Raw genomic sequence first — 27676 nt, 5'->3', positions numbered from 1 at the left:
CGCCGTTAATTAACGGCGCTGTGGAAAAAGTGAATAGCGCCCCCCAGAGTCGGATTTTCTCTGGGGTCTTGGTTGCCGAGGGTAGCCGAGACCCCAGAGAACATGATTCGGGGGGTTTTTACCGACCCCCGAGTTGCGATCGCCGGTAATTAACCGTTTACCGGCGGTCGCAACAAAAAAAAAACAAAACGCGATTTGCCGTTTAATTTCTCTGTCCTCCGATGTGATCGCACATCGGAGGACAGAGAAATGTGGTCCCCGATGGCCCCCAATAGCCCCCCAATACTTACCTACCTCCCCCGGTGCTCCTCGTGTCTCCCCATGGGCGCCGCCATCTTTTTTCCGGGAAAAAATGGCGGGCGCACGCGCAGTGCGCCCGCCGCCCGGCACCCGGATGTTCTTTGGGGTCTCGGCTGCCGGGGGTAGCCGAGACCCCAAAGAACATGATCGGGGTCGGTTTGCACCGACCCCTGCTTTGCGATCGCCGGTAATTAACAGTTTACCGGCGACCGCAAAAAAAAAAAAAAAAAAAGCGATCAGTTATTTCTCTGTCCTCTGATGTGATCGCACATCAGAGGACAGAGAAATAGGGGGATTCGGGGACCCTATCATACTCACCCGGGGTCCCTGGGTCCTCTTCTGTCTTCTCCTGCCAGCCGGCTTTTTCATCATGGCGGGCGCATGCGCAGTGCGCCCGCCATCTGCTGCCATCTGCCGGCCGGCAGGAGAAGACAAGTTGGGGCTAAAATTAGGGTTAGGGTTAGAGTTAGGGTTAGGGTTAGGGTTAGGGTTGGGGCTAAATTTAGGGTTAGGGCTAGGGTTAGGGTTAGGCTACTTTCACACTAGCGTTTTTTGGCTTCCGTCGCAATGCGTCATTGGAGAAAAAACGCATCCTGCAAAAGTGCTTGCAGGATGCGTTTTTTCTCCATTGGCTTGCATTAGCGACGGATTGCCACATGTCGCATCCGTCGTGCGACGGATGCGTCGTGCTTCGGCGGACCGTCGACACAAAAAAAACAACATGTAACTTTTTTGTGTGACGTGTCCGCCATTTCCGACCGCGCATGCGTGGCCGGAACTCCACCCCCGCCTCCCCGCACCTCACAATGGGGCAGCGGATGCGTTGAAAAAACAGCATCCGCTGCACCCGTTGTGCGGCGCTTACAACGCTAGCGTCGGTACGTCGGCCCGACACACTGCGATGGGCCGAGTACGACGCTAGTGTGAAAGTAGCCTTAGGCTTCTTTCACACTTGCGTCGGTACGGGGCGGTCGCAATGCGTCGGCCCGATGTACCGACGCACGTTGTGAAAATTGTGCACAACGTGGGCAGCGGATGCAGTTTTTCAACGCATCCGCTGCCCAGTCTATGTCCTGGGGAGGAGGGGGCAGAGTTACAGCCACGCATCCGCGGAAATGGCGGACGCGACGTACAAAAAAAAGGTTACATTGAACTTTTTTTGTGACGACGGGGGCTAAAGTTATGGTTAGGGTTGGGGCTAAAGTTAGGGTTGGGGCTAAAGTTAGGGTTAGAGTTGGGATTAGGGTTAGGGTTTGGATTAGGGTTGGGATTAGTGTTACGTTTGGGATTAGGGTTGGGATTAGGGTTAGGGTTGGGATTAGGGTTAGGGGTGTGTTGGATTTAGGGTTTTGATTAGGGTTATGGTTAGGGTTGAGATTAGGGCTGTTTTGGGGTTAGGGTTGTGATTATCGTTAGGGTTGTGATTAGGATTATGGATCGGGTTGAGATTAGGGTTAGGGCTGTGTTGGGGTTAGGGTTGGAGTTAGAATTGGGGGGTTTCCACTGTTTAGGTACATCAGGGGGTCTCCAAACACGACAGCCAATTTTGCGCTAAAAAAGTCAAATGGTACTCCCTCCCTTCTGAGCTCTGCCGTGCGCCCAAACAGTGGTTTACCCCCACATATGGGGCATCAGCGTACTCGGGATAAATTGGACAACAACTTTTGGGGTCCAATTTCTCCTGTTACCCTTGTGAAAATAAAAACTTGGGGGCTAAAAAATCTTTATTGTTAAAAAATATATATTTTTTATTTTCACGACTCTGCATTATAAACTTCTGTGATGCACTTGGGCATTCAAAGTTCTCACTACACATCTAGATAAGTTCCATGGGGGGTCTAGTTTCCAAAATGGGGTCACTTTTGGGGGGTTTCTGCTGTTTAGGCACATCAGGGGCTCTCCAAACGCGACATGGCGTCCGATCTCAATTCCAGTCAATTTTGCATTGAAAAGTCAAATGGCGCTCCTTTGCTTCCGAGCTCAGCCATGCGCCCAAACAGTGGTTTACCCCCACATATGGGGTGTCGGCGTACTCAAGACAAATTGTACAACAGCTTCTGGGGTCCATTTTCTCCTGTTACCCTTGGTAAAATAAAAATTTGGAGGCAAAAAGATCATTTTTGTAGAAAAAATGCGATTTTTTTATTTTCACGGCTCTACGTTATAAACTTCTGTGAAGCACCTGGGGGTTTAAAGTGCTCACCACACATCTAGATAAGTTCCTTAAGGGGTCTAGTTTCCAAAATGGTGTCATATGTGGGGGGTCTCTACTGTTTAGGCACATCAGCGGCTCTCCAAACGTGACATGGCGTCCGATCTCAATTCCAGCCAATTCTACATTGAAAAAGTAAAACGACACTCCTTCTCTTCCAAGCTCTGCGGTGCGCCCAAACAGTGGTTTACCCCCATATATGGGGTATCGACGTACTCAGGAGAAATTGCACAACAACTTTTGTGGTCTAATTTCTCCTGTTACCCTTGTGAAAATAAAAATTTGGGGGCAAAAAGATCATTTTTGTAGAAAAAATGAGATTTTTTATTTTCACGGCTCTACGTTATAAACTTCTGTGAAGCACTTGGGGGTTCAAAGTGCTCACCACACATCTAGATAAGTTCCTTAAGGGGTCTAGTTTCCAAAATGGTATCACTTGTGGGGGGTTTCCACTGTTTAGGCACATCAGGGACTCTCCAAACGCAACATGGCATCCGATCTCAATTCCAGCCAATTCTGCATTGAAAAAGTCAAACGGTGCTCCTTCACTTCCAAGCTCTGCGGTGCGCCCAAACAGTGGTTTACCTCCACATATGGGGTATCGACGTACTCAGGAGAAATTGCACAACAACTTTTGTGGTCTAATTTCTCCTGTTACCCTTGTGAAAATAAGAATTTGTGGGCGAAAAAATCATTTTTGTGAAAACAAATGCGATTTTTTATTTTCACGGCTCTACGTTATAAACTTCTGTGAAGCACTTGGGGGTTCAAAGTGCTCACCACACATCTAGATAAGTTCCTTGGGGGGTCTAGTTTCCAAAATGGTGTCACTTGTGGGGGGTTTCCACTGTTTAGGCACATTAGGGGCTCTCCAAACGCGACATGGCGTCCGATCTCAATTCCAGCCAATTCTGCATTTAAACAGTCAAACGGTGCTCCTTCACTTCCAAGCTCTGCGGTGCGCCCAAACAGTGGTTTACCTCCACATATGGGGTATCTGCGTACTCAGGAAAAATTGCACAACAAAATTTGTGGTTAAATTTCTGTTTTTACACTTGTGAAAATTAACAAAAATGGTTCTGAAGTAAAATGTTTGCAAAAAAAAGTAAAATGTTCATTTTTTTCTTCCACATTGTTTTAGTTCCTGTGAAGTACGTAAAGGGTTAATAAACTTCTTGAATGTGGTTTTGAGCAGCTTGAGGGGTGCAGTTTTTAGAATGGTGTCACACTTGGTTATTTTCTATCATATAGACCCCTCAAAATCACTTCAAAGGTGATGTGGTCCCTAAAAAAAACATGGTGTTGTAAAAATGAGAAATTGCTGGTCAACTTTTAACCCTTATAACTCCCTAACAAAAAAAAAAATTGTTTCCAAAATTGTGCTGATGTAAAGTAGACATGTGAGAAATGTTATTTATTAACTATTTTTTGTGACATATCTCTCTGATTTAAGGGCATAAAAATACAAAGTTTGAAAATTGCAAAATTTTAAAAATTTTCGCCATATTTCCATTTTTTTTCATAAATAATCACAAGTAATATCGAAGAAATGTTACCACTATCTTGAAGTACAACATGTCACGAAAAAACAATCTCAGAATCAGCGGGATCCGATAAAGCGTTCCAGAGTTATAACCTCATAAAGTGACACTGGTCAGAATTGTAAAAATTGGCTCGGTCATTAAGTACCAAATTGGCTCTGTCACTAAGGGGTTAACAAAAATCCCAACGATAACAAAAAGCCTCCCCAATGAAGGTTGGCCCCAGGTGGGGGGGGGGGGGAGACTGTCACTCTTTCTCTCGGCCTGGGAGAGGATTACCTCCAGTCACTGGATTCTGAGCATAATAGAATCAGGGCTGAAATTGACATTTCAAATATACCCTCGTCCCTCCTTTACGATGACATCTCCAAGGTCTTCAGCGGAAGAACAACTGGCATTGGAGAATAAAGTCATCGGGCTAGTAGGAAAAGGAGTACTCCTGGAAGTTCCCCCTCAAGAAAGAGGGCAAGGGTACTATTCTCCTCTGTTCCTGAGGAAAAAACCAGACGGGTCCTACAGGACGATCATAAACTTGAAAGCCCTAAACAGTTGTTTAGAGATTCAAGCATTCAAGATGGAAACAATAAAGTCATCTATAAAAATGCTGTTTCCTCAATGCTTCATGGTAGTCCTGGACCTAAAGGACGCGTATTACCATGTCCCCATACACAAAGATCACCAAAAGTTTCTCAGACTGGCAGTTTACATCGGGGGGGTGGTACGCCACTTTCAATTCTCGGCTCTACCCTTTGGTCTAGCCATAGCCCCGAGAATTTTCACAAAACTGATTGCGGAGGTAATGGCTCATCTCAGGGAACAAAACATCCTGATTGTGCCTTATCTAGACGACTTTTTGGTGATAGGCTCCTCCCCCCAACACTGCGAAAATCAGCTGACAACAGTAATACACTCTTTAAGGGAGTTGGGCTGGCTAATAAACTTACAAAAGTCCAGGCTGTTGCCTTCCCAGGTCCAGGAGTATCTAGGACTCACCCTAGACTCCATAAAAATGGAATGTCGGCTCCCGGGGAACAAAAAACAAAAAATTCAGGGTCTAGCATCAAAAATGCAATCTCTACCCTCCATAACCCTCCGCCAGGCAATGTCCCTCTTAGGCTCTATGACTTCATGCATCCCCGCAGTCCAGTGGGCTCAGTTCCATTCAAGAGACCTCCAGTGGCAAATCCTATCAGAATAGGTCTCTCTAGGGGGGCATTTAGAAGGGCGGTTAACATTATCTCCTCGCACAAGTCACTCACTAGTCTGGTGGACATCACAGGAAAATCTTTCCCGGGGAGTCCCGTGGGTGTTCCCAGTTTCAAAGGTCCTAACCACGGACGCAAGTCCCACGGGGTGGGGTGCTCATCTCGACGATCTAGTAGCCCAGGGCCCTTGGTCATCAACACTAAAAAACAAATCCTCCAATATGAAGGAACTTTTTGCAGTCAAGTTTGCCCTGCGGGAATTCTTGGGTCCTCTCCACTCTCACCATGTCAGGGTGATGTCGGACAACCGGGTGGTGGTATCATACCTAAATCACCAGGGGGGTACTCGTTCCCAGAGTCTGATGGAGATGACCAAGTCAATCCTACAAATAGCCGAGACCAACCTCCTTTCCCTAACAAGCCTGCATATAAAGGGGGTCGACAATGTCAAAGCAGACTTTCTCAGTCGCTCCAGCCTAAAACAGGGGGAATGGGAGCTAAATCAGGCAGTATTTACCCAGATCACAAAAAGATGGGGTGTTCCCAAAATAGACCTCTTCGCAAACTACCTGAACAAAAAAGTGGACTCTTTTTGCTCCATAGCTCCCCTGCGGAACCCAGTAGTAGTAGATGCATTCCTGATCCCTTGGCATCATCAGCTGGCTTATGCTTTTCCTCCTCTCTCTCTGATTCCGGCAGTGCTGAGGAAAATTCGGGAGGATGGGGCTCTTGTAATATTGATAGCCCCGTTCTGGCCGAAGAGGCCTTGGTTCTCCTGGATGAGGAAAATGTCAATATCCGACCCATGGGTGTTACCAGACCTCCCAAACCTTCTATCTCAAGGCCCGGTCCATCATCCGCAAGTCAAGAGCTTGCACTTGACAGCTTGGCTTTTGAGAGGAAGCTATTAGAAGGCAGAGGATTCTCTCCGGGGCTAATTTCAACTCTACTTCAAAGTAGAAAACCAGTCACAACAAAGCAATATGGTAAAATATGGAAAAAATTCCTTTCATCATCAGGTGCGAAAATAGGGGAAGAAATCCCCCTTAAATCCATATTAGAATTTTTGCAAAATGGGTTGGAGATTGGTCTAGCCACGAGCACCCTAAAAGTTCATGTCGCAGCTTTAGGAGCCCTATTCAATTTCGATTTAGCCTCAAATAGGTGGGTCTCTAGGTTTATCAGGGCAGCCGGGAGATCTAGACCTCTTCCAGTAAGGGTTACCCCCCAATGGGATTTAAATTTGGTCCTTAAAGCACTGACTAAATCTCCTTTTGAACCATTAGATGAAATCTCATTGAAAAACCTATCTCTCAAAACCTCCCTGCTGGTCGCCCTCACATCCGCCCGCAGGGTTAGTGACATACAGGCACTTTCAGCTAACCCCCCTTACACTCAGTTCTTAGAGGATAGGGTCATTTTAAAGATAGACCCAGCATACTTCCCGAAAGTGGCTTCCAGATTTCACAGATCTCAGGAGATATCTCTCCCCTCCTTCTGTCCCCACCCTAAAAATAGGGAGGAACAAATATTACATACATTAGATGTCAGAAGATGCCTCCTGCAATACTTAGAAGCCACCAGGGAGAGTAGGGAGGATGCTTCTCTGTTTGTGTGTTTCCAGGGTCCCCGAAAGGGGAAAAAAGCCTCCAAAGCCACACTAGCGAGATGGATCTCGGAAGCTATCAGCCTGTCATACTCGGCAAATGGACTGTCCACTCCAGGGGAAGTCAAGGCTCACTCTACAAGAGCAGTAGCAGCCTCTTGGGCGGAGAAGGCCGGAGCTTCTATAGACCAGATATGTAGAGCTGCTACTTGGTCATCACCTTCCACATTCTATAGGCACTATAGATTGGACCTTAGCTCCTCTTCGGACCTTACCTTCGGTAAAAGGGTTCTAGAGGCAGTAGTCCCTCCCTGAATGTACAATCTATTCAAATCTCTCCGTGGTGCCGTCATGGGCGACAGAGAAAAATATAGTTCTTACCGATAACGGTATTTCTCTGAGCCCATGACGGCACCCGTACATTCCCTCCCTTCACTTATGGGTGTGCACATCAACAGTGTCATAGATTATTTGATTTTAGGCACGCGGTATCTTAATTATACTAAGTAATGTTAAAACTAACTAACTTTTGTAGTCTCCCATCGTTCTCTATGTAAACAACTGATGCAGGAGAGTGGTACCGCCTTTTTATCTGTAGGTTTCCTGTCCTTGGTGGGCGGATCCCCTCTCTCCGTGGTGCCGTCATGGGCTCAGAGAAATACCGTTATCGGTAAGAACTATATTTTTTTCAGTGAGAAATAAGTATTTGATCTCCTACCAACCATTAAGGCTATGTGCACACGTTGCGGATTTTGTTGCGGATCCGCAGCGGATTGGCCGCTGCGGATTCGCAGCAGTTTTCCCTGAGTTTACAGTACCATGTAAACCTATGGAAAAAAAAATCCGCAGTGCACATGCTGCGGAAAAAAACACTCGGAAACATAGCGTTGTTTATTCCGCAGCATGTCAATTCTTTGTGCGGATTCGGCAGCTGTTTACACCTGCTCCATAATAGGAATCCGTAGGTGTAAAACCGCAGGTGGAATCCACACAAAATCCACAAAAAAAAAGTGATAAATCCGCAGGAAATCCGCAGTGCGGTTTACCTGCGGATTTACCAAAATCAGTCTGGAAAAATCCGCAGAGTAATCCGCAGCGTGTGCACATACCCTAAGAGTTCTGGCTCCCAATCAACTCGTTACCTGCATAAAGACAGCTGTCTTACATAGTCACCTTTATAAAAGACTCCTGTCCACAGACTCAACTAATCAGTCAGACTCTAACATCTACAACATGGGCAAGACCAAAGAGCTTTCCAAGGATGTCAGGGACAAGATCATAAATGTAAATATAATTTGGCCTGCACTCTAAATTTAGATCGGGGTGCTGGTGAGACAGACCGTAAGGTCTAGTATCAGTATTATTGAAATCCACCATACTCCCTGTGTGGAATATCTTAGAAACAAAAGGATTTTTTGAAATTTGCTAATTTATTCAAGTGAAAAACAGAAAATCAAATGTGACAGATCAAATAGTAGGCAGTATAAGCGACTGAGTGATTGACGTTTCGACCCTCCCGGGTCTTACTCTAAAGTCGCACTTAATCCAGGATTTATGAGTGGCTCTTATGGTAAGGCCTTCCCACAGGATGCAGGAGCGCTATCCCCCATCCACTAAGGGTACTAAGCCTACATGTCCACCAGCAAGACGCAGATGCGCCGCTGTTACCCCTCTACAAGGCTTTATCCAGAACTGGCAAATCCATTAAACCACATACAACTTACCAGCAATTAAAGGTTGTCTCCAGTGACATACCAACTTTCTATTTGAATCGCATATGCAAACAACAGCAAGACGCTGATGCACCGCTGCTATTCCTCAGCAAGGTCATACTCAGAGAAAAATCAACTATCAGGCCATACTTGGTATCAAAAAGACTGTACCTGCCCCTTGACACTACAGGGATAACATCCTCATTACCATAAGAGCCACTCATAAATCCTGGATTAAGTGCGACTTTAGAGTAAGACCCGGGAGGGTCGAAACGTCAATCACTCAGTCGCTTTTACTGCCTACTATTTGATCTGTCACATTTGATTTTCTGTTTTTCACTTGAATAAATTAGCAAATTTCAAAAAATCCTTTTGTTTCTAAGATATTCCACACAGGGAGTGCGGTGGATTTCAATAATACAGGGACAAGATCATAGACCTGCACAAATCTGGAATGGGCTACAAAACCGTAAGATATTATATATATATATATATATATATATATATATATATATATATATATATATATATATATATATATATATATATATATATATAGTGTGTTTGTGTGTATGTGTATATATATATATATATATACACATATATATATATATATATATATATATACATACACATATATATATATATACACACACACACACACACACACACACACACACACACACACACACACACACACACACACACACACTATATATAGACATATTTAAATATAATATATGGCCATCCATAACGAACTGACGACAAGCAACTGGACCAATTTGCACCAGATTAGGCACTTCGGAAAACTTTAAACCATTCTCAGCATTTGAAAGAAATCTGAAAACAAAATATATACTTACCTTGCAATGTCTTCACATCCTTTTCCATCCGGATCCCAGAATTCCAAGCGGCGGAAGTTCACTGTCTCAATATGGAAACTGCTGCTGGTACCAGCCTCTTGCGTGGTGCCAACAGCGGAACCCCGTTGCACCACACACACACACACACACATACACACACACACACACACACACACACACACACACACACACACACACACACACACACACACACATACACTGTATACACCGTTCGCACCACACAAACACACAGTATATGCCATACACACCACACACACACTGTATGCGCTGTACGCACCACACACACACTCTGTATATGCCGTATGCAGAGTGGATAGGTGGGTGAGCACATGGCGGGGAGACATTCTCAATGCTGCAAAGCCTGTCCCCATCGTGACATTACTGCCCTCCTGATGTGATAGCATCAAGCCTCCATCTAGTTCATTATAAGAGTCCTGTGCCAAAGCTCACGGCTGCTGTCCAAGCTGCTGAAACCTCTGGGCGGTTCCAAGCACATCTCCAGGCTGACCAAATGCGTCATAGTCAACATTGAGCTGCTGAAATTCCCAAGCAAACTGAGGCACAACTGCGTTCTTGGCAAGAGAGAAGAGCAGCAGAAACTCCCCAGCAGATCTAAGCCCATCTCCAGACTGACCACGTGTCACAGCCAACATCGAGCAGCATAGACTCCACAGTAGACTGAGGCACGATTGCATTCTGGCAAGACAGACCCAAGGCCATCCATTACAATTCTAATTTGCTCAGTTTCTGCTGCTTCTGATTGTCCAAATGGAGACACAATGCAAACAGTTTAGTGCATTTAAATATGAAGTTGAACGATCAGTAATGTTCTGCTCTGGAGGAAATATCAGAATACTCCATTTACCTGTTCCGCCAGAAGAGCACACAACTTTTGTAGATTGTTCATTTTGTTCAGGCTAAAACCTTTACATACGGGCACCAAAGAGCAAAATAGCAAATGTACTATACCCAAGAGTGCTGTATTAGATTTCTAAGAAATTGGAATGTTTTGTGCCTTTTCATAACTAATGTCATACAATATTCAGAATAGTTGAACTGTTAAATATTTTCATGTTCTCTAGATAATTAAATAAATAATCTCTTAGAATAATTTTGTTTTATTTTGTATTAAAAGGTTTACTCTAGTGGATATGTTATCTTCATAGTCGTACCATTAGTGCAGTCTCCTTCCTGGTTTCTTGCATGGTGGCCTCTCCTCTTTGAGTGACAGTTTTGGTGAGTAGTAGAAGTGTAGTATTGCTAAATCAAGAATAACAGCAGGAAAATCAAATGTGATTTTGCAAGATTGATAATCGCAGCTTGTCAGGAGCTGAGAGGGAGGTGGAGGTGACCAGCTAACTGCTGTATAAAAATGAATGATCTAGAAAGAGGTGGCTGCGATATTACGAGTTATGCCCCCAGGTATGTAACTATTGAGCACACTCGGCCAGGGTCTGGTCAGGTACTGGTGGCCGTGCTCCCTGGAAGCCAGATGTACATTATGAAAGATAAAGTCTGTCATTGCAAGAGAATGGAAGCAGATGAAAAGGAAAGTCAATTGCAAGCCTGCTAGTTTTCATGCCTTCTGACTATAGCAATGTACAGTGATAACTTGGGAACGCTCCTATAATTTAAGCTTTCTACTACAGTACATCTTCTAAGAATAATCTGTAATGTGTGATGTTAGCAGCCATCTGTGTTGTGAGTCTGAATGACCATTAAAGGGCATTTCTGTTGGTAGGGTTAATATAAACCATGAATTGCACCACAATTTGCTCTGAATTTGGTGATGTTAAACACTTTTCAAAACTGCCTAATAAAGAACAAAAGTGTCCAAATACTTAGCAAATCTGGTACAAGTCAAGTATTCCATTTTTTTGCACATATTAAGGCAGAATTCTGGCTCATTAATTAGAAAATTTTCTCCAATGTCTACATATATACATTTAATGTATTTTAAAACATCTTTTGTTTTTACTCACAACATTTGTAAAATTGCAACATTTATAATTTATGGAAAACATTTTTTAATTTGAAATCCAGAATTTAATACTCAGATTGGACATAGAAATTTGTTCCCAGTCATTTAACGGACTAACAAATCCTTGCTCTACTGCTTGAAGTGTCCAATCTGATGGTCATATGACGTAACGTGTGAAATACATAAATCAGCATTTCGTAGCGCCAAGACATTGGATTGTGCAGATTTGCTATGTGGGTTACTGCTGCCCTGATGTTTGTTGTTCCATATTCCCTATATTTCTGGATTAGTTCTTCAGACCATCTTGTTCTTTTGCTGAGAAGTTGCTCTTGTTTTTGTTGGAGAAGAAAAAGGTGTTTCCTTGGAGGTTCGAATCTTCTTATGAACAGAATTTCGCCATTTGTCTCGTACATGCGGATTAGAAAGCTTCTGCAAACGTTCTGCATGAGAAAAACATAATTGTTAATCTTGACATTTGCTTAAGAGTTCATTTAAATGACTTTGATTTATGATGAACAATATGTGATTGAGCTATATGATACACAGTGTATATTGGCTTTAAAGAGTTGCCAGCGTTTAGACTTTCCCTAACCAATTTTTCCTTGATTTTTTTATTGTATGCATTTAGTTTTAATAAAGCAGAAATCCTAACTAAGAAGAACCACATATGAGTGGGCAACTATAAATACAGTTTGCGTGACCCTTGTTTCCACATGTTAGAGTCGTCTGGAAGATACCTGCCAGGGTTCATAGATGTTGGATTGATGGTGGTATAGCGGCCATATTACTCAAAATGCCCAGTAACTAAAATACAATAAGTATTTGATACACTGCCAATTTATACCTTCCAATTTTGCAAAGGATGGAGCGGTCTGTAATTTTTATTGTAGGTACACTTCAACTGTGAGAGACAGAATCCAAAAATAAAAACCAGAAAATCACATTGTATGATTTTTTCATAATTAATTTGCAATTTATTGCATGTAATAAGTATTTGATCACCTACCAACCAGCAAGAATTCTGGCTCTCACAGACCTGTTCATTTTTCTTTAAGAAGCCCTCTTACTCTGCACTCATTACCTGTATTAATTGCACCTGTTTGAACTTGTTACCTGTATAATAGACACTGGTCCACACACTCAATCACACTCCAACCTGTCCATCATGGCCATGACCAAAGAGCTGTCTAAGGACACCAGGGACCAAATTGTAGACCTGCACAAGACTGGGATGGGCTACAGGACAATAGGCAAGCAGCTTGGTGAGAAGGCACAACTGTTGGCACAATTGTTAGATAATTGAAGAAACACAAGATGACTGTCAATCTTCCTTGGTCTGAGGATCCATGCAAAATCTTGCATCGTGAGATAAGGATAATTCTAAAAAGGTCATGAATCAGCCCAGAACTACTCGGGAGGACCTGCTCAATGACCTGAAGAGAGCTGGGACCACAGTCTCAAACATTACCGTTAGTAACACATTATGCTGTCATGGATTACAATCCTGTAGGGCACGCAAGGTTCCCCTGCTAATGCCAGCACTTATCTAGGCCCATTTGAGGTTCACCAATGACCATCTTGATGATTCAGAGAAGGCATGGGAGAAGGTCATGTGGTCAGATGAGACCAAAATAGAGCTTTTTGGTATCAACTCCACTCGCCATGTTTGGAGGAAGAAGGATGAGTACAACCTAAAGAACACTGTTCCAACCGTGAATCATGGTGGGGGAAACATCATACTTTGGGGGGGGGGGGGGTTTCTGCAAAGGGGACATATTGCACAATATTGAAGGAAGGATGGATGGGTTCATGTATTGTGAGATTTTTTTCCCCCAGTAAGAGAATTGAAGATGGGTGATGACTGGGTCTCCTAGCATGACAATGACCCCAAACACACAACCAGGGCAACTAAGGATTGGTTCTGTAGGAAGCATTTCAAGGTCCTGGAGTGACCTAGCCAGTACCTACCCAATAAAAAATCTTTGGAGGGAGCTGCAACTCACTGTTACCCAGCGACAGCCCGAATCCTGAAATATTTGGAGAAGATCTGTATGGAGGAGTGGCCAAAATCCCTGCCTTAGTGTGTGCAAACACGGTCAAGAACTACAGGAAATGTCTTACCTCTGTAAGGGTACGTTCACACAGGACTTTTTTGCTGCTTTTTTTTATGCTAATTTTCAGCTGCTTTTTACAGTACCAGTAAAGCCTATGAGATTTCAGAAATCTCATGCACACACGTTGGTTTTTTGTTTGATCAGTATTTTCTGCTTTGCTGCTTTTTTTGGACATAGGGCATGTCACTTCTTTCAGCGTTTTTGCTGCGTTTTTGCAGTGTTTTTTCACCCATTGACTTGAATGGGTGATGAAAAAAACGCTGCAAAAACGCTGAAAAAACGCATGTAGCATTATTTGCTGCGTTTTTTGTGCAGAAAATCATGGCCAGCAGGAAGGGATCTCACAGCCAAGAGCTTAGGGGTGTCGTTAGTGAGGTGTGAAGAGCCATTGTGAGCCATTGTGAGGTGTGAAGAGCCATTGTGAGGTGTCCTAGCAGCTGAAAATTGGCGCAAAAAAAGCAGCAAAAAACTGCAGCAAAAATCTGCAGCAAAAAAGTCCTGTGTGAACGTACCCAAAAAACGCACCAAATACGCAGCAAAAAAACGCACCTAAATTAGCATAAAAAAAAGCAGCAAAAAAGTCCTGTGTGAACGTACCCTAATTGCAAAGAAAGGTTTCTGTACCAAATATTAAGTTCTGTTTTTCTATAGTATCAAATACTTATTTCATTCAATAAAATGCAAATTAATTCTGTAAAAATCCTACTATTATTATTATTTATTATTATAGCGCCATTTATTCGCAGGAAGTGGAAAGGCCTTGGATATGTGGTTTGAAGGCGAGATAAGTGTCAAGGATTACACCGAGGCAGTGAGCTTGTGGGACTGGGGAGAGTGAGTAGTCATGCACTGTAATGGATAGGTCTGTTGAGGGAGTCAAGTGAGATGGGGGAAAGATGATGAATTCTGTTTTGTTCATATTAAGTTTTAGAAATCTAGCAGAGAAGAAGGATGAAATAGCAGACAGACGTGGGATTCTGGTTAGTAGGGTTGTGATATCTGGTCCAGAGATGTAGATCTGTGTGTCGTCAGCATAGAGATGAAACTGAAGGCCATGAGATTCTATGAGCTGTCCCAGGCCGAAGGTGTAAATGGAGAAGAGCAGGGCCCTAGGACTGAACCTTGCGGGACTCCGACAGATAGGGGGCGAGGTGAGGAGGTGGTGTGTGAGTGGGAGACGCTGAATGTCCGGTCTGTTAGGTATGACGAGATCCAGGATAGGGCCAAGTCTGTGATGCCAAGGGATGAGACTGTCTGTAATAATAGGGAATGGTCCACTGTGTCAAAGGCAGAGGACAGGTCCAGGAGGAGGAGGACAGAGTAGTGTCGCTTGGCCTTGGCGGTTAAGAGGTCATTGGTGACCTTAGTTAGGGCAGTTTCAGTGGAGTGGTGTGACCGGAAGCCAGATTGTAAGCGGTTGAAGAGGGAGCAAGAAGAGAGGTGAGAGGACAGTTCAAGATGGATGTGTTGTTCCAGTAGTTTTGAGGCATAGGGGATAAGTGGGGCGATAGCTAGATACAGAGGATGGGTCAAGAGAGGACTTTTTGAGGATAGGTGTGATTGAGGCATGTTTAAAGCTTGAGGGGAAGACACCAGTTGTTAGTGATAGGTTGAAGAGATGGGTTAGGGTTGGGATGAAGACTGTAGTGAGGTTTGGGATGAAGTGGGTTGGGATCGGGTCAAGTGCACAGGTGGTGAGATGCGATCTTGAGAGTAGAGTGGAGAATTGATCTTCTGTAATAGTGGAGAAGTTGGTTCTGGAGGAGGAGGGCTGGGCAGTTAGGAGGAAGGGCTCTGGGGGTTGTTGACCAAAACTGTCTCTGATGTTTTCAATCTTCTGCTTGCAAAAATGAGGCAAAGTCTTCGGCTGAGATGAGGGGGGAGGGGGGGGTGCTGTGGGACGGAGGAGAGAATTGAAAGTGATTGTATGTGATTTTCTGGATTTTTTTAAGATTCTGTCTCTCAAAGTGTACCGACAATATAAATAACAGACCTCTCCACTCTTTGTAGGTGGGCGAACTTGCAAAATCAGCAGCGCATCAAATACTTATTTCCCCCATTGTATGTGCAATGCTTTGTATTGTGGCAAACACAACACTAGAATTACACACTCTTACGGATAAAGAGGATTTGCGGATAATCTCTTAAAGTGAACATGATTAAGTGTCTTAAAATTGTCAGAGCAAGTCTTCTATTTGCCCTCTTGGTTACTGATGTTAGAGAATGACGGTATGCTGAACATGGTTACATACATAGTTACATAGTTATTAAGGTTGAAGGAAGACTGTAAGTCCATCTAGTTCAACCCATAGCCTAACCTAACATGCCCTAACATGTTGATCCAGGGGAAGGCAAAAAAACCCCATGTGGCAAAGAGTAACTCCACCATGGGGAAAAAAATTCCTTCCCGACTCCACATACGGCAATCAGACTAGTTCCCTGGATCAACGCCTTATCAAGGAATCTAATATATATACCCTGTAATATTATACTTTTCCAGAAAGGTATCCAGTCCCCTCTGGTGGTAGCGTGCATAATTATTGGAAGACATAAGGCCTCTTTTGGCAACAATTCAGAAAGGTAAAAAAAAATCTGTCCATGTTTGGAATTTAGGCAGTACTTTTTTCCAGGAACCATTACACTCCTGAGTTATATCTCGTATTTAGATATGATCACACTGAGGGTTTTTTTGTGGATCTTGAAGCGGATCTGCTTCAAAATCCACAATAAAGAGAATTTGAAAAGGTTTTTGATGTGTATTCTTAAGCGCATCTCCTTCAAAACCTACGTAAAAAACCCTAATTGTGAACATTCCATTATTGATTATGTTCATTCAGATGATTTAGGTTGAGCTGCAATATAGGCATCGGCAGACCCTCAACCTTAATGAAAATTACATCATTGAATTTTCTCAGAGTCTGGCGTTCCGAGGATGTCATCCATCGGCCTAGTCAGATTTCATTATGCCAAGGCCTGAACATACTTAGCTGGCTGCTCATAGAACACTGTTTATAAAATATATATATTTATTTCATTTTATCACAAAATAAAACAACCAATCATTCATTCAGATAGTCAAAATAGTTTTATCTGTCATCCCTTTTCAGCTTTATATGTGTTTTATGGGCCTGGCATTTCTGATATATAAATGAATAACATTTGTTTTCCTAGTCTGACTATACTATTTGGTTATTACCACTGCAAAGGATGTTCATCAACATTTTGGGCAGTTTTTTTGCAGCACTATTTGTCAAAACCAGGGTTGGATCAACAATATGGCAGAGGTACAAATTATTATTATTATAGCGCCATTTATGCCATGGCGTTTTACATGTGAGGAGGGGTATACATAATAAAAATGAGTATATAATCTTAAACAATACAAGTCAGGACTGGTACAGGAGGCGAGAGGACCCTGCCCGCGAGGGCTCACAATCTACAAGGGATGGGTGAGAATACAGTAGGTGAGGATAGAGCTGGTCGTGCAGCGGTTTGGTCGATTGATGGTTACTGCAGGTTGTCAATTCTACTTTTTTTTTTCTCTTTAAGTTTTTTTTTGCTTACACATACTGATGTAAAATACTCACCAGAATACTTTCATGTAAAAGTGTCTGGAAAAAACTGAGGAGGAACTCTCATTGTCCCAGCTACCTCATCCTGGTGCCATTAGTACACCCAAGACTATATTCACACAGCAGTGTTTTATATACGTGTTCTATACATGTTTTTTTCTGATATTAAACGTACTCTCTACGGGCATGTCACGTCTTTTTTGTTGACTGATTGTTTCGTTAAAAAAGAAAAAGAAAAACACTGAGACATCTGATTTGTGGACCAAAATCACTCATTCAAGTCAATTTGTCTGTAAAAAAAATATCAGCACATTGATGACATTAGTTACTAGAAAACTAGATGTCACATTGAAGTTAAAAATAAACAGAGATGAAAACTCAGCATGAAAAACTGATGAAAGTCAATTTTGTTTTTCTCCTATAAAATAACAAGCTAACGATATATAAATAAGTCTTAAGAAATTGAACCCTTACCTGCTAACTCTGGATGACGTTTCCACAGGTTCTCCAGCAGAGACTCATAGCGGGCTGGCTCAGATCCTTCGCCCCCTACAAATTTAGAGAGTTTAAGGGAATATGTCATCAGGTTTTCTTCACCTAACCGGAGAGATCCTGTTTCCAGTAATGTCACTTATTGGGCTGCTTGCTGTAGTTTTGATAAAGTCAGCAGTAGATTATCACTAGAGGACTAGTAAACCTGCTGCCATGTAGTCCTCCATATTCATGAGCGCTGTATAACCCCGCACCCTCCACTGATTGGCAGCTTTCTGTGATGTGTGCCACACTTGTCTCCTGGACCAGTAAGGTGCTGTTCCGATATTTCTTCATTCCGTTTGCCCTGTCTGAACATTACCTTAGGCTAATAATGCCTCAACGATCCTGTTATCATATCTATTTCTGATATACGGTACCTATTTTTGACAAGCTTTTTGGCTGGGCTTTCTATTATTATAAATCAGTTCCGTACAGTTATTCTAATTGAGAGAGATATATACATTTTCTAGGGCCCTGTTTCTGGTAACATTTTTGCTATCTGGCTTTTTTCTGCGTATCTAATTTCTATATATTTATATGAATAGCATAGCTTTGATGTCATTTGTTTTGACAGCTTATATCACTATCTTAGGCCAATTATTTTGTATTTACTTTGCTACTACACTTATTTGTCTGGCATCTGTCCACGCATGTTACCATACTGTATATAACCTGACTTTTTTATATATCTTATTAGCCCTGTGTCTGACTATCCTTGGTATCTGGCGCCCCCTTGTGAAGTCTTATTGTTATGGCATCATCCAATACTTTCTTAGTTATCGTTACCATCTATCTTTATTCTTTTCCCACCTAATCATGAGCAGCTACACTTATCCTTTATATGCACACTGATGCTGTTTGATATTATTAGACATTTGATACATTGATATATTGGTACCACCTTTTGTCATTATCTATATTATATTATCTTTATCTACACATGTTTGTGTATAGTGCATGGTCTCACTATTATTATTATTATTATTATTATTATTATTTGATTTTTACCTTTAGTAGTTGTCCTTTTTTGTGGTCCAGTGTGGTTTTATTTTCACATTTATCCAATTTATGTATACATATTGACCTATTTCATTGTAGTATCGCCACTCGTTTTCTAAAGTGCCAGCATCCAACCAATTGTCTTTTTATAAATAAAGGTTTTTCACTTCAGACTTTATCTTGCCTTGATCTCGCTTTATGACCACATGGTCGGTGTTCTTTCTTTTGTTTTTTCTACACAACATATACACAGACATATGCCAATCAGTGGTATGGGCAGGGTTATACAGTGCTCAGCATTCAGAGGTGATTTTATAAAAATTTAACAAACAGCTCAGTAATTGATACATTGCTGGAATCAGGGTCTCTGACCCTACATCATGCTCCTCTCAGAAAGGGTAGTTAAAACTTTCTGACAGATTCCCTTTAAAGTAAGTTAGAATGTGAGTTGCTATGTGAGCAGATTGATCAGTGCTTCCGTTCTGTAGTCATGTAGTAAGCATAGTAGAGTAGGAAGGGACCTCATGGGTCATCTGCTCCAACCCCCTGCTTAGTGAGTCCTACATTGAGCAGGAGGTTGGACCAGATGACCCAGGAGGTCCCTTCCAACTCCACCATTCTATGACTATTGTCCTACTTGTTACAGCATTTTTACAAAATAAATATTACAAAGATGAAATTCTGGATTCTTTTGGTCTTTCCACGCCTCCAACACAGGAGGAATCTACATATAGTTCACTGGTGATACTCTGAAAGCTTACGTAAGCTTCAGCAAGTGGAAAATTAAATGGAGAATAAAATATTGCGTAGATTCTTCTTTGTTCCTTTCGTCAGATAATCTAAAGCCTTTTTAACATCATGTGCCATATGATCATGCCATTATATTCTATGGTGAACCCTGACTACATGATATTGTAGGTTGCACTGGTTTATTCAGGTAGATATAAAGTATGACATGATATGGAAATCTGGATATTTCTACTTACGGATAATCTTAACCAGAACATAGGTCTGTCGTTCCTTTAGGTAGTTAGTAGCATTGTCTTGAGATCCTTCAAAATCGCTAAGATTTACTAGATTTCCAGACTCGTCAAGGAGATCAATAGCAACTAAAAATAGGCAAAATATGAATGTTGTGTCCCTACCTATATAAAATAACAGTGCAATAATTACATCAGTTACTGTCTGATAATGCTTGATGATATAAAAGTTACAAATATAAAAAAACTGACCATTACTTCCAAACAGAACTCAGGTGTGTACAGGTGCTTACTTAATATATAACTAACAAATAAAGTAGCACTCTGTAGCGCTATAGCATGCAAGCATCAAATATCTGAAATTTGAATTGCATTACTGCACTAGAAAATATGAAAAGATGAGAATACTTAACGCATACATTGTCCAATTCATGTGTACTCGGCAGCCGCGATAAGGCGATTCTGGTTGCTGGGACCTATCCTATTGAGACTCCTCTCATTGGCTAATATATAGCCTACATTTATATGGGAAGGTACAGCAGAACAGGGGAGTGTGAGGAGGGGGCACAGTATAGAGATGGGACAGTACAAGTAGAACACAGTGTGAGGGGACAATGTGAAGAGGGGGCCAGTATGAAAAGGTAAGGATCATGCAAGGCTATGTAAAAGGGACAGTGTAGGGTTGATATTTTATGCTGGGAGCACAGTGAGCACCAACTATTTATTCAGGAGCACAGCGTATAGGAGATAAAATATTTTTCGGACTATAAGATGCACTTTTTCCCCCATTTTTCCGGATGCCACCGCATCGCAGTAATTGATGTGCATGGAGCCCCCCACACCACAGAGCACCTCCAAAAATGTTGCACCAGCCTGGGATGGGATTTCCTGGAGGCCACACATCACAGCAATGGATGTGCTGGGGCTCCGGGCATTCAGAAAATGTTGGCGAGCCCCCGCACCACGGGCCCCGCCGAACCTGCTGCACCAGTCTGGGATGGGATCATATCACCGGACCACCGAACACCCCCTGTGACCACGCTCCACCAGCTTTTCCGATCCCCCCGGTAAGCTGAATCCAGACTGTAAGATGGACCACCATTTGACAGATTAATTTTTTTCCCTGTTTTCTGTCTGAAAATTTGGGCTGCGTCTTATGGTCCGGTGCGTCTTAGAGTCCAAAAAATATGGTATTTTCATTCAGGAGCATTATAATCACGCTGTAATTTGTAAGGGCCCTGCCCCGGATGTGCTGCAGAAGACCGGAGAAGGAAGTCTGCAGAGACCAGCTGTCGAACTGAAAAGTCATCATGGAGTCTGAATAAGATGGAGAAGAAAAGAAAGAGATTTGCTCCAATCAAGAAAAATGTCATCTACTGTATAAGGTACCTAGATGTAAATGTTTATTTGTAGTACTGCCTGCTTCTTATTATTACTGTTTCTTGTATGTTCCGCACTTTGATGATTGATAACAACCCCCAGTATCTCCTTACCATTGGAAAAGACATAATGGGAATTTTAGGATTACACAATACAATTGTATATGGCCAAAACCTAAAACAGAAACAAAAAAGGAACATGTACCCTGCTGTAAGTAAATAAGTAAAAGCAACAGTGCATATAAATAACACAAAATACTTAGTAAACACATTTTTTGATCAAACTTCCTTCCATCAGCAAGGGCATTAAAGATGAAACACGGATGGGTCTTTCTGTATGATAATGATCCCAAGCACACCACCAGGGCAACAAAGGAGTGGCTTTGTAAGAAGCATATGAAGGTCTTGGAGTGGCCTAGCCAGTCTCCAGATCTCAACCCCATAGAAAACCTTTGGAGGGAGTTGAAAGTCCGTGTTGCCCAGCAACAGGCCCAAAACATCACTGCTCTAGAGGAGATCTGCATGGAGGAATGGGCCAACATGCCACCAACAGTTTGTGCCAACCTTGTGAAGACTTACAGACAACGTTTGACCTCTGTCATTACCAACAAAGGATATATAACAAAATATTGAGATGAACTTTTGTTAATGACCAAATACTTATTTTCCACCATATTTTGCAAAATAAATCTTGCCAAATCAGACAAGGTTATTTTCAAGATTTGTTTCCTCATTTTGACTCTCGTGGGGTACTCGGTACCGGGTCCCTCTGTTCTTGGTGGGGATGTCATGGTGGCTGACCCGGTCCGTGGCCCTAGGGACATCCGTTGTAAATGGGGGAAAGGTCTTTAAAGGGATAATGTTCGTGATGCCACCTGTGGTATTCGGTCAGGGTGACCGACGCTGCTTAGGGGTCCGCTGGGGATGATGTGATGGCAGCTGGATGGTATTCCTTCCCACAGGTGAAGTGTATCCCCAGGGCTTCCCAGAGTGTAGATGGTGAATGGTGTGAGGCGCAGTGAAGAAAGAGGACACAAGGTTGCAGTCTCTTTACCTTTACTGAAGGCCTCAATGTCCACAGTCCAGAGCACCAGATCACAGGGCTGGCAGAGTCCGGCCGGTCTGAAGGCAAATCCAGAGTCCCCTTACCCAGGTGGAAATCAGTAGCCTTCCTCTAGCGCCTGGGTGTTGTAGTACCTCCCTGCTAAGCTTCTTGGTAAGGTCCTCACAACTGTTGTAGATGTTCTGGATGTTATGTCTCTTTCTCTCTGTCCCCCTGATGGTAAGGATAGGACAAACCCGTATGACTGATGGCCTGAGGCTTTTTACAGGAACTCTATCACGCCTCGGCCCCCACAGTTGCCACCGTGCCTCCTGGGTATAATTGTGAGGAGTGCCCTAGTAATAGGAGCGCAGCTCTCCCTGGTGGACTGTTGTGTGGTTTGTGATACCTGGTAAAGAGATCTCCTTTATTGCCTTCAGACGTAACATCACTCTCCCTGGTGGAAGAATGACATTACTGCAACGACCAGGACTCTGGGGCGCTGCACATGCGCGGTTGGAAATGGCGGACACAACGCACAAAAAAAGTTACATGTAACGTTTTTTTGTGCCGACGGTCCGCCAAAACACGACGCATCCGTCGCACGACGGATGCGACGTGTGACCATACATCGCAATGCGTCACTAATGCAAGCCTATGGAGAAAAAACGCATCCTGCTGGCAACTTTGCAGAATGCGTTTTTTCTCCAAAACGACGCATGGCGACGTACAGCAAGCAACGCTAGTGTGAAAGTAGCCTTAGTGGGAAAACTTGCACAATTGGTGACTGACTAAATCCTTTTTTTTCCCACCGTCTATGGCTCATTTTTTTTTAGAATTAGATAAGTGATGAAACTTTGCTTGGTTCTTTCCGGAACTTGTTTAACGTGTCCCTAATGTAAATTAAAGCATCTAATTTTAATTATGTACTATATTTGGAATATGCTTATCACAAAATAAGCAAAAGGGGGGGGGGGGGGGAGGTGCAAGCATGAAAAGAGTCAGATCTAGATTTTCCAGCACCAGGGACAAAAATTCAATTTAGTATATCTCTTATACATAGCTGTGACCGCTTCTCATATGCGATTTGCAGACTTACACTCATGTGCCGACTAGCTGCTCTTCATAATTCTCTCAATGGTCAGTGAAATAGAGAGAACCAGGAAGAGAAGCTAGTAACCAGAAGTATGAAAATTATATGAGTGGTCATGTGACCTTCATATGCTTCTTACAAAGCCACTCCTTTGTTGCCCTGGTGGTGTGCTTGGGATCATCATACAGAAAGACCCATCCATGTTTCATCTTCAATGCCCTTGCTGATGGAAGGAGGTGTGCACTCAAAATCTCAAGATACATGACCCCATTCATTCTTTCATGTTCACGGATCAGTCGTCCTGGTCCCTTTGCAGAGAAACAGCCCCAAAGCATGATGTTGCCACCCCCATGCTTCACAGTAGGTATGGTGTTCTTAAAGAAGAATTTACAGGTCTGTGAGAGCCAAAAATCTTGCATGTTTTTAAGTGACCAATTAATTATTTTCCACCATTTTGCAAAACAAATCTTGCCAAATCAGACAAGGTGATTTAGAGGATTTGTTTTCTCATTTTGACTCTCATAGTTGTGGTCTACCTATGATGTCAATTACAGGCCTCTCTCATCTTTTTAAGTGGGAGAACAGGGTCCCCGACTAAATACTTTTTTTCCTCACTGTAATCCGATTCCTTTGCAACCTATGGTATTAAAGAGTTCTTAGTCACAGCATTTTAACTTCACGACTGAGAACCTTTTAATATGATACATTTGAAATGCATAGTGTTATACGGCTATATTTTTTTTAACTTGGATTATTTGCAATTTTTTATCATATTGGATTTTAATATCATGTAATAAAGAATCAAAGTTTTTTAACTTAGAAGATAAGTGCTGGAACTACGTTTTGTTGCTTTCTACAACTGGTATGCAGTACCCACTATCTCGGTGGGACATGTTAATCTGCACTCTCGACAAACCAAAATGTTACATGAACTGTCTTCAAAATATCTACGTTTAAAAAGGTGAGCAGAGAAATAATAATTTTCTTTTTTACACTTTAAATAAGACCTTTGAGATGAGAATGGTTGTCAAGGATTAAAAAGGGGTCAGCTATTACCAGAAATGGTGCCATATCTGTCCATGGCCAGTCTCCAGTTATGCAGCTCACCATCTATAAGTCAATGGTGCTGAGCAGCTATACCTGTGCAGCAGCCCATAGAGCAATATGTGGCTTTTTTATGGATAATAAAGCTGTTTTTCCCCTAATCCTGAACAACTAATTTATATACGATATTTGAGTTCATTGATAACGATGCAGTTTTTTTTCCAAATCAACAGTAGCATTACTCACCCTCGGGTCCACATTGGCATCTTTCTCTTAAACTTTCTGTTAAATTGATAGCTTTACAGTTTGGATTTAATAAAATCTGATGATCATCTGAAAAAAACGTCTTACGGTTAGAAAGTGGTAAGGTAAAGAGCGGTTGTATTTTATAAATTGATCTAGAATGTCAGCGGAAGATTTGCTTTTGGTAATAATAATTAATGACTGAATTCCTAACACTGTGATGCCTTAATATAAGATCCAAAAGACGAGCTTCAGCAGAAAGCCTGTAACACAAGATTTTAGACATTTCACTCAACAATTTCTCACTATTTGCTTTGATTCTCTCTGAAGCCCCCACAGTCTGCCCTGTACATTGTGTGTATTGTGCTCAGGGAGTAACACAGCACTTATGGAAAGAGCTGAAATGAAATAAAATTTCTTATTTTACCTCCAAATTTCACGGTGATAAACATCATCCACACTGTTGTGGTCTTCACGGAGAAGAGTTTTATATCCGTGATGTGTTTCTATTGCTAAAATCTCCTGTAACTAAGGCAGGACTTCTAGGGTCCAGGACTGTTAACAGCTCAGAGAAGAGTTGATCCTTTTGTCTTGGTATCTAAGAGGCGGCAAAAGCTTGTGCCAAGAGGCATATAATTATCCCCTATGGAAGCTTACAATGACACACTGGGCGGAAGATGTCACACTAGTCATTAAATCACAACTCACCAGACGTGTAAGTGCCGGAATGTCGGCAACTGAGATGGCAACATTTGTCCTTTTATTCTGACAATATAACGCTAGTTGTGAAATGGATAAGGAGGAAACACAACTTGCTTTATTATTCTAGGTTACATAATTGTGATATGGAACAGGTTTCTTTATCTTCTTTTACACAAAGTTTAGTAGAGCTGCTTTAAACCTGTATTTAAAGGGAACCTGTCACCTTGAATATGCAGTCCAATTTGCAGGCGCCTTACTATAGAGCTGGAGGAGCTGAGCAGATTGATATACAGTGCCTACAAGTAGTATTCAACCCCCTGCAGATTTAGCAGGTTTACACATTTGGAATTAACTTGGCATTGTGACATTTGGAATGTAGATCAGCCTGGAAGTGTGAAATGCACTGCAGCAAAAAAGAATGTTATTTCTTTGTTTATTTTTTTTTTTAAATTGTGAAAAGTTTTTTCAGAGGGTCATTTATTATTCAACCCCTCAACCCACCAGAATTCTGTTTGGTTCCCCTAAAGTATTAAGAAGTAGTTCAGGCACAAAGAACAATGAGCTTCACATGTTTGGATTAATTATCTCATTTTCCAGCCTTTTCTGACTATTTAAGACCCTCTCCAAACTTGTGAACAGCACTCATACATGGTCAACATGGGAAAGACAAAGGAGCATTCCAAGGCTATCAGAGACAAGATCGTGGAGGGTCACAAGGCTGGCAAGGGGTACAAAACCCTTTCCAAGGAGTTGGGCCTACCTGTCTCCACTGTTGGGAGCATCATCCGGAAGTGGAAGGCTTATGGAACTACTGTTAGCCTTCCACGGCCTGGACAGCCTTTGAAAGTTTCCTCCCGTGCCGAGGCCAGGCTTGTCCGAAGAGTCAAGGCTAACCCAAGGACAACAAGGAAGGAGCTCCGGGAAGATCTCATGGCAGTGGGGACATTGGTTTCAGTTAATACCATAAGTAGCGTACTCCACCGCAATGGTCTCCGTTCCAGACGAGCCCGTAAGGTACCTTTACTTTCAAAGCGTCATGTCAAGGCTCGTCTACAGTTTGCTCATGATCACTTGGAGGACTCTGAGACTGACTGGTTCAAGGTTCTCTGGTCTGATGAGACCAAGATCGTGATCTTTGGTGCCAACCACACACGTGACGTTTGGAGACTGGATGGCACTGCATACGACCCCAAGAATACCATCCCTACAGTCAAGCATGGTGGTGGCAGCATCATGCTGTGGGGCTGTTTCTCAGCCAAGGGGCCTGGCCATCTGGTCCGCATCCATGGGAAGATGGATAGCACGGCCTACCTGGAGATTTTGGCCAAGAACCTCTGCTCCTCCATCAAGGATCTTAAGATGGGTCGTCATTTCATCTTCCAACAAGACAACGACCCAAAGCACACAGCCAAGAAAACCAAGGCCTGGTTCAAGAGGCAAAAAATCAAGGTGTTGCAGTGGCCTAGTCAGTCTCCTGACCTTAACCCAATTGAAAACTTGTGGAAGGAGCTCAAGATTAAAGTCCACATGAGACACCCAAAGAACCTAGATAACTTGGAGAAGATCTGCATGGAGGAGTGGGCCAAGATAACTCCAGAGACCTGTGCCGGCCTGATCAGGTCTTATAAAAGACGATTATTAGCTGTAATTGCAAACAAAGGTTATTCCACAAAATATTAAACCTAGGGGTTGAATAATAATTGACCCACACTTTTATGTTTAAAATTTATAAAAATTTAACTGAGCAACAAAACTTTTTGGTTTGTAAGATTTATGCATCTGTTAATAAATCCTGCTCTTGTTTGAAGTTTGAAGGCTCTAACTTATTTGCATCTTATTAAACCTGCTAAATCTGCAGGGGGTTGAATACTACTTGTAGGCATTGTATAGTTTTGTGGTAGAAGATTCAGTATAAGGCCACATTCACAGATTAAGTATTTGGTCAGTTTTTTACCTCTGTATTTGGTAAGTCAAAACCAGGAGTGGAACAATCAGAGGAAAAGTGTAATAGAAACAAGTCACCACTTCTGTATTTATTTCCCATTTCTGGTTTTGGATTGCAAATAGTGATGTGAGATACTGACCAAATACTGAACATGTGAACCTGGCCTAACATGTGTTTTACTCATTTAAACCTCTGCTGTTTTGGGAGTTTTTGGTTGACCTGTTCTCAGGTTCTCTTTCTGAAGTTGCAGAAAAACGACTGGCACATCCAAACTAGTGTGAATAGGTGCATACCAGGAGCAGCTACCTCCATATATAATATACAAAAAAAGGGTTGCACTCTATCGTGCCAAAGCATGTCTAATATGAAATACATGAAATTTGAATAGCAAAATGGCTTTTGAACATTAGAAAAATATTTAAGAGACGCTTTGCACAGAATTTGATTTAATCAAATAGTGTGAGCCCATCAACCATCGTCAAGGTGGTCTCATTTAAACCTCTGCTGTTTTGGGAGTTTTTGGTTGACCTGTTCTCAGGTTCTCTTTCTGAAGTTGTCCTGATTGCTCTGGTCGCTTCCTCTCCCATA

General features: G+C 42.4%; 1 protein-coding gene across 2 annotated transcripts; it reads right to left on the bottom strand.

Annotated features, from left to right (window-relative positions):
- Nucleotides 1-11195: 11195 nt before the first annotated feature.
- On the bottom strand, nucleotides 11196-25078 carry C1H22orf15 (chromosome 1 C22orf15 homolog). 2 transcript variants are annotated; one of them, XM_077280849.1, is made up of 5 exons: nucleotides 24869-25078; nucleotides 24445-24531; nucleotides 19647-19805; nucleotides 17602-17676; nucleotides 11196-11881 (listed from the first exon to the last, which is right to left on the bottom strand). In XM_077280849.1, the coding sequence occupies exons 1-5, from the start codon at nucleotides 24894-24896 to the stop codon at nucleotides 11736-11738; spliced, it is 495 nt and encodes a 164-aa protein (XP_077136964.1). In that variant the 5' UTR covers nucleotides 24897-25078; the 3' UTR covers nucleotides 11196-11735. The 2 variants fall into 2 exon arrangements, with proteins under 2 accessions (XP_077136964.1, XP_077136966.1); XM_077280851.1 differs by having other exon boundaries at nucleotides 19647-19769; nucleotides 24869-25074.
- Nucleotides 25079-27676: the final 2598 nt, after the last annotated feature.

Source organism: Ranitomeya variabilis, chromosome 1, assembly GCF_051348905.1.
Source record: "Ranitomeya variabilis isolate aRanVar5 chromosome 1, aRanVar5.hap1, whole genome shotgun sequence".
NCBI classification, from domain to species: domain Eukaryota; kingdom Metazoa; phylum Chordata; class Amphibia; order Anura; family Dendrobatidae; genus Ranitomeya; species Ranitomeya variabilis.
Note: the sequence above shows the minus strand (reverse complement) of the source record. Positions and strands in the feature narration are given on the sequence as shown.

Excerpts from the sequence above, each read along its gene's own strand:
- C1H22orf15 (XM_077280849.1), bottom strand. The coding sequence starts at position 24,896 with ATGATGTTTATCACCGTGAAATTTGGAG. Across the intron at positions 24,532-24,868 it reads TATCACCGTGAAATTTGGAG|ATGATCATCAGATTTTATTA; the intron begins GTAAAATAAGAA and ends CGTTTTTTTCAG. Across the intron at positions 17,677-19,646 it reads TGTTCTGGTTAAGATTATCC|GGGGCGAAGGATCTGAGCCA; the intron begins GTAAGTAGAAAT and ends CTAAATTTGTAG.